This window comes from Trematomus bernacchii, unplaced genomic scaffold, assembly GCF_902827165.1.
Source record: "Trematomus bernacchii unplaced genomic scaffold, fTreBer1.1, whole genome shotgun sequence".
Taxonomy (NCBI): domain Eukaryota; kingdom Metazoa; phylum Chordata; class Actinopteri; order Perciformes; family Nototheniidae; genus Trematomus; species Trematomus bernacchii.
In genome coordinates this window covers 251,534-262,440 of record NW_022987744.1, presented here as the reverse complement: position 1 = coordinate 262,440, position 10,907 = coordinate 251,534, and the positions used below count along the sequence as shown (strand labels likewise).

At 51.6% G+C, this 10,907-nt stretch overlaps 1 protein-coding gene across 2 annotated transcripts in view; it reads right to left on the bottom strand.

The window, feature by feature from the left end:
• LOC117496417 (zinc finger protein 609-like) overlaps positions 1-10,907 on the bottom strand; it is a 56,082-nt gene that overhangs the window by 2,992 nt on the left and 42,183 nt on the right. The window contains exons 5-10 of one of the 2 annotated variants that reach the window (XM_034148080.1): positions 9,547-10,780; positions 8,121-8,306; positions 7,361-7,948; positions 6,793-7,165; positions 5,779-6,084; positions 856-934 (exon numbers count right to left, since the gene is read on the bottom strand). In XM_034148080.1, the coding sequence (XP_034003971.1) occupies positions 861-934; positions 5,779-6,084; positions 6,793-7,165; positions 7,361-7,948; positions 8,121-8,306; positions 9,547-10,780 (2,761 nt within the window). In that variant the 3' untranslated portion in view covers positions 856-860. The remainder of the gene's footprint in view (positions 1-855; positions 935-5,778; positions 6,085-6,792; positions 7,166-7,360; positions 7,949-8,120; positions 8,307-9,546; positions 10,781-10,907) is intronic. The other variant, XM_034148079.1, reaches the window with a different exon arrangement.

The following is a 10,907-nucleotide window of genomic DNA, read 5'->3' as shown; positions in this document are numbered from 1 at the left end:
CTCGTGAACCGTTATGCCGTGTTATGCATGCCCACAGCGTAAAGCAAATACTCAGACATTTCAATGATTTTTACGGCAAAGTTAGGTTTGGAAAAGGTATAATTTCCTTTTTGGCGGGCATGCATAACACGGCACAACACCGGAGCCTTGCTGCGGGGAAACTTTGGCGCTCTTCTGAGTTTGTTCTAATCTGTCAAAATGACTGCTTTCGGATTTTTCATAGACGGAAAATATTTGGTTCACGCGACCACTGACTTGCACAGTCATTTGAAAAGGCATCACCCGAACGTGAATATCACCGGTACCAAAAGAAAAATGACTGAAGTGCAAACCCAACTCCCACTCGCATTTAAGCCTCCAACACTCGCAACAAGTCCAGTGCCATGTTAGCAAAGCGCTACCTGGCTGTATCTGCTACCTCTGTCCCTAGAGAGAGGGTGGTCTCCACAGCAGGAGACATTGTGAGTGCCAGCAGATCTGCCCTCACGGCAAGCAATGTGGACAAGTTCATTAAAGAGACATGAAAATACAATGAGAAGCAAGTCCTAATGTCAAACTAGTGCAGTACAGTTCAAGTACAGATTATTTCAGTTCATCGAAATGCTGCACCATAATGTTTATTTTATTATATTTTGTGTTTATTTGAGTGAATACATTATTCACAGTTTAATAATAATTAAAAACCCCAAATAAATATTTTATGTTTTGTGATCATTTTTTCTGCTGTACCGAAAACGTACCGAACCGTGACCTAAAAACCTGAGGTACGTACCGAACCGAAATGTTTGTGAACCGTTACACCCCTAGTGTGCGTGTGAGTGTGTGTGAGTGTGTGTTTGTGTGTGTGTCTCTCACCGTTCTCACCTCCGTGGGGGGGGGTACATGGACGGGGCCGACGCCTGCTGACTGGCGACGATGGCTGAAGACGAGAGACCTGGAAAACATTCACAGCGTTTAAAATACGCTGAGAAAACCAATTCATAACAGTAAAGAAGTATCTTGGCTGATTTGTGTGGACTGGTTTTGGGGTTATTGGGTCCATTTCTGACATTTTCAGGATCAATAATGGTCGTTTTAACCAGAAAGCAGCCGTATCTGTAGGACTGGTTTTGATGAGTTTTGGGTCGATTTTGAAGATTTAGAGCAGGGCTGGGGAACCTTTCTCCTCTCAAGGGCCATTTCAATTTGTTCAACATCCTCCGAGGGCCGTACAAATGATTGACCTCTGCTTAAAAATACTCAAATCACAGCCCATTCATTTGGCCTTTCTTTCATGCTGTGCAAGCAACCTCTTAATCCAGATATCTTTCCATGACTCGCACATGCACGTGCACGGTGTGGCATGCACGTGCACGGTGTGGCATGACCCCCACAACAGAGAGATATGGACCCAAGATGTGTGCAAATGTATTTAGTTTCCTATCCATGTGGACATGATTTAAGTGGGGGGGGGACCTAACCTCCTCTAGGGGGGTCCGGGGGGCATGCTCCCCCGGTGTTAAAAGCATCAATCTGGTGCTTTGAGAGCAACATTAAGAGATCTATGGAAACATCTCTCAACATATGAAACAGAACTGGAAGCAGATTTAATTTTATGGATATTTTACAAATCACTCTCCTTTCAAACTGTATTCTTGTTTATTAATAACAACTTTTTTTACTGTCATATAGTATTTTATACCTGTTTACTTTATTCTCTTATTCTTTTATAACTATAATGATCATATAAAGATGTGCCTTTACCTCACTGGTTGTAGAAAAAGCTTCTTATATCCGTTAGCATAGCTAGCTAACCAGATGCTAATAACAGCAAAGTGATTGACTGTATGATCAGTATGACAGATGAACAGATCTCTGGGCTTTCAGCTAAAGACACAGCCACGCAGAAACTGCTGCATGAGTACGGCTCCTTATGGGTACTGCACTTTGTGAAGAGCCGGAGCGGCGTTCTGGTGCTCTCCATCAGGACTGCACCCCTGCAGACGAGACATATACCACGTGATGACACGTTAGGCTCGTGTTGTGTTCAAGGACCCTGACCTTGGCCAGGAAAAACAGGCACTCGCTTTTTTAATTATTTTGCGGTCTAGATTTCTTAAATGTTTTTCTTTTTTGTATGTGTTTATAAATTACCTCGAGGGCCGTACCAAATGGTCTCGCAGGCCGCATACGGTGCGGGGGCCAGAGGTTCCCCACCCCTGATTTAGGTGCTTCCCCCACGGGAACGCATACGGCAAAACGCATAGGATTAACACAATCGCAAAAAAAACCCAGCAGGGGGTACCCCAGGTGATGGGTCTATAATGTTTATCAGTGTGTCTCACCTGAGGCGTAGGACAGGTCGTCCTGCCCCCCCAGCAGGGGGTACCCCAGGTGATGGGTCTATAATGTTTATCAGTGTGTCTCACCTGAGGCGTAGGACAGGTCGTACTGCCCCCCCAGCAGGGGGTACCCCAGGTGATGGGTCTATAATGTTTTATCAGTGTGTCTCACCTGAGGCGTAGGACAGGTCGTCCTGCCCCCCCAGCAGGGGGTACCCCAGGTGATGGGTCTATAATGTTTATCAGTGTGTCTCACCTGAGGCGTAGGACAGGTCGTCCTGCCCCCCCAGCAGGGGGTACCCCAGGTGATGGGTCTATAATGTTTATCAGTGTGTCTCACCTGAGGCGTAGGACAGGTCGTCCTGCCCCCCCAGCAGGGGGTACCCCAGGTGATGGGTCTATAATGTTTATCAGTGTGTCTCACCTGAGGCGTAGGACAGGTCGTACTGCCCCCCCAGCAGGGGGTACCCCAGGTGATGGGTCTATAATGTTTATCAGTGTGTCTCACCTGAGGCGTAGGACAGGTCGTCCTGCCCCCCCAGCAGGGGTACCCCAGGTGATGGGTCTATAATGTTTATCAGTGTGTCTCACCTGAGGCGTAGGACAGGTCGTCCTGCCCCCCCAGCAGGGGGTACCCCAGGTGATGGGTCTATAATGTTTATCAGTGTGTCTCACCTGAGGCGTAGGACAGGTCGTCCTGCCCCCCCAGCAGGGGGTACCCCCGGGTGATGGGTCTATAATGTTTATCAGTGTGTCTCACCTGAGGCGTAGGACAGGTCGTACTGCCCCCCCAGCAGGGGGTACCCCAGGTGATGGGTCTATAATGTTTATCAGTGTGTCTCACCTGAGGCGTAGGACAGGTCGTCCTGCCCCCCCAGCAGGGGGTACCCCAGGTGATGGGTCTATAATGTTTATCAGTGTGTCTCACCTGAGGCGTAGGACAGGTCGTCCTGCCCCCCCAGCAGGGGGTACCCCAGGTGATGGGTCTAATATGTTTATCAGTGTGTCTCACCTGAGGCGTAGGACAGGTCGTCCTGCCCCCCCAGCAGGGGGTACCCCAGGTGATGGGTCTATAATGTTTATCAGTGTGTCTCACCTGAGGCGTAGGACAGGTCGTACTGCCCCCCCAGCAGGGGTACCCCAGGTGATGGGTCTATAATGTTTATCAGTGTGTCTCACCTGAGGCGTAGGACAGGTCGTCCTGCCCCCCCAGCAGGGGGTACCCCAGGTGATGGGTCTATAATGTTTATCAGTGTGTCTCACCTGAGGCGTAGGACAGGTCGTCCTGCCCCCCGGCAGGGGGTACCCCAGGTGATGGGTCTATAATGTTTATCAGTGTGTCTCACCTGAGGCGTAGGACAGGTCGTCCTGCCCCCCCAGCAGGGGGGTACCCCAGGTGATGGGTCTATAATGTTTATCAGTGTGTCTCACCTGAGGCGTAGGACAGGTCGTCCTGCCCCCCCAGCAGGGGGCCCCCCAGGTGATGGGTCTATAATGTTATCAGTGTGTCTCACCTGAGGCGTAGGACAGGTCGTACTGCCCCCCCAGCAGGGGGTACCCCAGGTGATGGGTCTATAATGTTTATCAGTGTGTCTCACCTGAGGCGTAGGACAGGTCGTCCTGCCCCCCAGCAGGGGGTACCCCAGGTGATGGGTCTATAATGTTTATCAGTGTGTCTCACCTGAGGCGTAGGACAGGTCGTCCTGCCCCCCCAGCAGGGGGTACCCCAGGTGATGGGTCTATAATGTTTATCAGTGTGTCTCACCTGAGGCGTAGGACAGGTCGTCCTGCCCCCCCAGCAGGGGGTACCCCAGGTGATGGGTCTATAATGTTATCAGTGGTGTCTCACCTGAGGGCGTAGGACAGGTCGTCCTGCCCCCCCAGCAGGGGGTACCCCAGGTGATGGGTCTATAATGTTTATCAGTGTGTCTCACCTGAGGCGTAGGACAGGTCGTACTGCCCCCCAGCAGGGGGGTACCCCCAGGTGATGGGTCTATAATGTTTATCAGTGTGTCTCACCTGAGGGGTAGGACAGGTCCGTCCTGCCCCCCCAGCAGGGGGTACCCCAGGTGATGGGTCTATAATGTTTATCAGTGTGTCTCACCTGAGGCGTAGGACAGGTCGTACTGCCCCCCCAGCAGGGGGTACCCCCAGGTGATGGGTCTATAATGTTTATCAGTGTGTCTCACCTGAGGCGTAGGACAGGTCGTACTGCCCCCCCAGCAGGGGGTACCCCAGGTGATGGGTCTATAATGTTTATCAGTGTGTCTCACCTGAGGCGTAGGACAGGTCGTACTGCCCCCCCAGCAGGGGGTACCCCAGGTGATGGGTCTATAATGTTTATCAGTGTGTCTCACCTGAGGCGTAGGACAGGTCGTCCTGCCCCCCCAGCAGGGGGTACCCCAGGTGATGGGTCTATAATGTTTATCAGTGTGTCTCACCTGAGGCGTAGGACAGGTCGTCCTGCCCCCCCAGCAGGGGGTACCACCAGGTGATGGGTCTATAATGTTTATCAGTGTGTCTCACCTGAGGCGTAGGACAGGTCGTACTGCCCCCCCAGCAGGGGGTACCCCAGGTGATGGGTCTATAATGTTTATCAGTGTGTCTCACCTGAGGCGTAGGACAGGTCGTCCTGCCCCCCCAGCAGGGGGTACCCCAGGTGATGGGTCTATAATGTTTATCAGTGTGTCTCACCTGAGGCGTAGGACAGGTCGTCCTGCCCCCCCAGCAGGGGGTACCCCAGGTGATGGGTCTATAATGTTTATCAGTGTGTCTCACCTGAGGCGTAGGACAGGTCGTCCTGCCCCCCCCAGCAGGGGGTACCCCAGGTGATGGGTCTATAATGTTTATCAGTGTGTCTCACCTGAGGCGTAGGACAGGTCGTCCTGCCCCCCCAGCAGGGGGTACCCCAGGTGATGGGTCTATAATGTTTATCAGTGTGTCTCACCTGAGGCGTTAGGAGACGGTCGTACTGCCCCCCCAGCAGGGGGTACCCCAGGTGATGGGTCTATAATGTTTATCAGTGGTGTCTCACCTGAGGCGTAGGACAGGTCGTACTGCCCCCCCAGCAGGGGGTACCCCAGGTGATGGTCTATAAATGTTTATCAGTGTGTCTCACCTGAGGCGTAGGACAGGTCGTACTGCCCCCCCAGCAGGGGGGTACCCCAGGTGATGGGTCTATAATGTTTATCAGTGTGTCTCACCTGAGGCGTAGGACAGGTCGTACTGCCCCCCCAGCAGGGGGTACCCCAGGTGATGGGTCTATAATGTTTATCAGTGTGTCTCACCTGAGGCGTAGGACAGGTCGTACTGCCCCCCCCAGCAGGGGGTACCCCAGGTGATGGGGTCTATAATGTTTATCAGTGTGTCTCACCTGAGGCGTAGGACAGGTCGTACTGCCCCCCCAGCAGGGGGTACCCCAGGTGATGGGTCTATAATGTTTATCAGTGTGTCTCACCTGAGGCGTAGGACAGGTCGTACTGCCCCCCCAGCAGAGGGTACCCCAGGTGATGGTGGGAGGGCAGCATGCGTTGGGAGGGGGAGTTCCGGGGCCCCTCCCTCTCCCTCTCTTGGGGCTTGTTGTCCTGCACTGAGGGGGATTTGCTCTTGTACTGGCTGGCGTGTTGCTGCAGCAGCTCCAGAGCTTTGTTCTCTGCGGGGGGGGGCTTCACGGTGGGGCTGGACCTGGAGGCTTTCTCCCCCTCCTCCGCCCCCGCAGCCTTCCCCCCGTAGGAAGGGAACGAGTAGCCGGCCGGCAGGTAGCCTGAGGAGAGAGAGAGCAGCTTCAATCATCTCAATATTGGCTTTTCAACACTTTTTAATCGCTTTATTTATTAAAAAAAATTACCAAATATTTGGCATTTTATCAATTTGTATCAATCTCTAACATATATATGTGGATTTATTTGCAAATATTTGGCTTTTTTAAATAAGTTAGTACCAGTTTTTTTTACCAGTTTATCGACATATTTAGCATTTTTATAACATTTTCTACAAATATTTGGCTTTTTTATCAATTTTTTATCTGTTTATCAGCAAATATTTGGCATTTTATATAATTGTTTCTGCAAAGGTTTTACATTTTAACCAGATTTCAGAAAATGTGGCATTTTTTCTGCAATAATATGGCTTTTTTTTTAAATCCGTTTTTACCAGATTTTCAGAACAATTTGAAATTTTTTGTACATTTTCTGCAAATATTTGGCATTTTTATAAAATTATCAGCAAATATTTGCATTTGATATAATTGTTTCTGCAAAGTTATGACATTTCTATCAGGTTTTCAGGAAATATTTGGCATTTTATAAAATATTCAGGAAATATGTGGCTTTTATAAAAAAATTTTTTTTTTCAGTTTTTCAGTAAATATTTGATTTTTTCCCTAAAATTTCCAAATATTCCACTTTTTTTTCACCAATTTTGCTCAGTTTTCCCTAAAAGACGTTACATTAACCCTTTGAGTCCTACTCACCGGGGTAGTTCTGCATCATGACGGAGGGCAGGCCTCTGAACCCCGGGTGCCCCGCCCCCTCGTACCCGTGGCTGTAGGCGTACGGCCCCGGCATGTAGGGCAGGTAACCCTGGTGATGCTGGGGCATAGGGGAGGAGAACTGCATCTGGGGAGGGGGCGGGGGGCGCGCCTCCTTACCCCCCCCTCGGTGATCACCCTCCTTCACCTCCTCCTTCACCTCCTCCTTCTCCTTCTGGTGCTCTTTAGGTCTCGATCGCTCCTCCTTTCCTTTCCTCTCCCTCTCTCTCTCTCGCTCTCTCTCCTCCTCCTGAGGCTTTGGGGCTTCTGGGTATTTGTTGGGATAAACATAGGGCCAGAGGCGAGAGTCCGGCTCCTGAGGAAGAGGAGGAAGAGGAGGAGAGAGGAGGAGAGAGATGTTAGTAAAGACAACAGACTGTGAAACTGCATCAGCCCCTAAATATTAGTACTTTTACCCACTTTTTCTTCAAATATGTCGCTTTTTGATCAATTGTTTGAGGCCTTTTTTATACATGCCCCGCCCACAGTGTTAACCCCCAGCTGTAGTTACCTGTCTGTACCACATGGCGGGCTCCACTCCTCCCTGTTTCCCCCCCTCTTCTTTCCCATGATGCCCTGCTTCACTCAGCTTCATCTTCAGGCCTTCTGGTTGGACGGCAGCGGCTGGAGGAGGCGGGACTTTCTGCTCCTCGCCTTTCGACATGATCACAGATTTGCCCTCTGCAGTTACCTGGGGGGTTTCTCGAGGGTCTCGAGGGTCCTTCAGCTCCTTCAGCTCCTTCAGCTCCTTCATCTCTCTAGGCTCCTTCAGCTCTCTAGGCTCTCTGGGCTCTCTGGGCTCTTTGGGCTCTTTTGGCTTGGGGCCCCCCTTGCTGCCCCCCAGGTCTGAGAGGCTGGGGGCTCTGGAGAGCGTGGGGGGGGGCAGCGAGGCCTTCTTGTTGTCGTGCTGCTGTCGGTACGCGGGGTTGGAGGCCAGCAGGTGGGCGTGGTAGTTCTGGTCGGGGGGGTAGGAGTAGGGGGGCACGTAGTACTGGTTGTAGTAAAGCTGCTGCGCGTACATGTTGGAGCGCGGCTGGATCACAGACGGCTGCTGAGGGTCCTGCTGAGGGTCCTGCTTCCTGTCCTCCAGAGGCTCCACCTTCAAAACAACAGCTCAGAGGCGTCAGAGGCACAGACACAGACATCACGACGCGTCACCAGCGAGACGCACACAAACACATCTCAGAGGCGTCAGAGGCACAGACACAGACATCAAGACGCTTCACCAGCGAGACGCACACAAACACATCTCAGAATGTAAAATGAAGTACCTCCGACTCCTCCTCCTTCTTCACCTGGACACCCTCCATGAGGGGGGGTGCGGCAGGGCTGGCGTTGGGGTACGTGGGGGAGTAATACGAGTCGTAGTTTGGGTAGTAGTCCTTCCCGGGCGGCTGGGGGGGGAACAGGGTCTTCTTAGCACCTTCTCGCGGCGCCTGGTCGGGCTCCGTCTTCACCTTTTAATAATAATGATATAAACAACGTTATTTATACAGAAGCTTTCGTGCAACACGAGGCGCTCTGCGCCTCGTGTCGCTCTGCAAAGCGCCTCGTGTCGCTCTGCAAAGCGCCGCGTGTCACTCTGCAGAGCGCCTCGTGTCGCTCTGCAAAGCGCCTCGTGTCGCTCTGCAAAGCGCCGCGTGTCACTCTGCAGAGCGCCTCGTGTCGCTCTGCAAAGCGCCTCGTGTCGCTCTGCAAACAATAACAATAAGGGGAAATAAAGAGTAGGGAATGAGTAAGAATCATAAAACATTAAAACATGAACAGTGCACCCCTACCTGACCCCAAATGAAAAAGAGAATAGTCTGTTTGCAGCTCAGAGGGTCTTATTGTGACCCCGGACATGTTGAGGACCCCAACGTTTTATGATAGACTACAATGTGTGGAAAAGGCTCCCACCTTCACCTCCCCCGTCCTCGCCTCGATTTGATACTGCTTAAGTTTGTACAGTATCAAAATTCATTATCATTTTTTGTATTATTGTTTTACACGTTCGAAATAAATAAAAATCAAATCAAATAAATAAAAACGTCAGTAAATAAAGTGTTTGTTTGTCCCTAGCACAAACTGCTGGATGCTAACCTGCAGGACTCTCCATCCTTTATTATGAATAATATAGTGTAGGACCATACCTATATAAGGAATATTTATACTTTATTTTTTTCAAAATACCAAACAGATCATGCATTTTAGCCATGCCTCATTTTGCTCAATTTGACATTTTTTATTTCTGTTTTTGCAAAAGCAGATTCTGTGAGAGCAGCACCACCTACAGGCCTGGCATATGTACTACAGCGTCTCCAGCGCTTTCGAACGGCAATGGCCGTGGCTGTCTCCTCCTGATTGGTGGAGTTGGCCCAATAGCCGTAGCGCCACCGTCCTGACGTCAGGACAGTGTTCAAATCTGGATCAGTTTTTATCAGATCCGTTGCAGCCCCTTTTTTAGAGATTTGGGTATGGAGGAAAATAGAGAGGGTTGTGTTTTCTGACACTTGGTGAGTTCCCTGGAACACCGGGGACACATATTCATGTAGAAAAGACGTACAAAAGTGCATTTTGCATGATAGGTCCCCTTTAAGTTTGTACAGTATCATAATTCTCTTGTTTCATTTCATTATAATTTTTTGTGTTATGGTTTTACACGTTCGAAATAAATCAAGTCAATAAATAAAGTGTTTTTCTAAAAGGTAGACCCACCTTCACCTCCCCCGTCCTCGCCTCCCCGTCCTCCCCGGCGTCGGAGATGTCCGAGTAGGCGGGGCTTCCTGTTTCGGCCCCGTTCAGGTGCCCCCCCTCCCCCCGGCCGAGCGAGGGGCTGGGCGCCGTGTCGGAGAAACTGTAAACCTTATCCGCCTCCGCTTTGATGCTCGCCAAACGATTCTGATGCTCCGATCCGTTCAGAAGGGAGTCCGGAGAATCCTCCTCTCTATTCCCTCCTCCCTTTCCTTTAGGACTGTCTCCTTCCCTGCCTCCCTCCCTCTTCTTCTTCTTCTTCTTGTCCTTGGTGGGGGTGGGGCCAGGGCTGGAGGCGGAGCTCTTGGGGATTGGCTGCTGCACCACGGAGGAGGCGGGGGAAGTGTTCTGTAAGGCGTAAGAAGGGGAAGGGGAGGCGGCGGAAGGACGTCCGGGTTTCACGCCTTTCTGAGTCACTTTATCAGGTTTTCCGCCTCCCGTCGTCTTCCTGGACTTCCTGTCGTCCAACCCGTCGTTGCTTGCCTCGTCCGTAAGACACGCCCCTTCCTCCTCCAACTCCGCATCCATCTCCGCCTCCTTCTTCCTCACCTTCATCCTTCCCGGCGAGGGCGAAGGCGCGTCGAACCCCCGTCCTTTAGGAGTCGTTGAGCGAGCGGGAGAAATGGCGGCGGCTCCGTTACAAGAACCAGGAGCGTCAGAGTGGGTTAGAACATCGTCTCCGTACTCGCTGTCCACGTCCTGAACGTCGTGGTCGTTGTGCGCCCGCGCCTGGTGGTACTTCAGCCCGTTCATGTGCTTGTACTTCTTGTTGCAGTTGGGGTGAGGGCAGTCGATGAGGACGGGGGAGGGGCAATCCAACATTGGAGGAGGAAGGGAATCCGGTTTTCCTCCAGGAAGTGGGAGAGCGTTACCGGTGGAGTCTGTCCTCATTCGTTTAGAGGCCTTTGTGTCCTCGGAGCTGGAAGTTGGTTCCATGTCGGACGCGGGTTTGTTTTTCCTCTTGTTGGAAGATGGACTAGCTTCAGTTCCTCCCAACATGGCCGTCTGGCTGCCTCGCCGCCCTTTGCTGTTAGCCGCCGCCGCGCTGCCGCCACCGCGCGTCTTACTGCTGCCGCTCCCTTTATTGTCGGAGGAGTTGCTGTTGTCGTTGAGCGGCGTGTTGCTGCCGGGTCGAATCCGCTTCCCACGACCTCGACCGCCGCGCATCTCCACGTCACTGCTGGGAGACTCGCAGAACCTGGACGTGAGTGAGACACAATACAAGAGCAATACATGAAAAACAAACAACAAACATTTAACATAACAGCTGCTCAAAGAGCCTTCAGCGTTTGATCTGGATTCAGCGTTTGATCTGGATTCAGCAT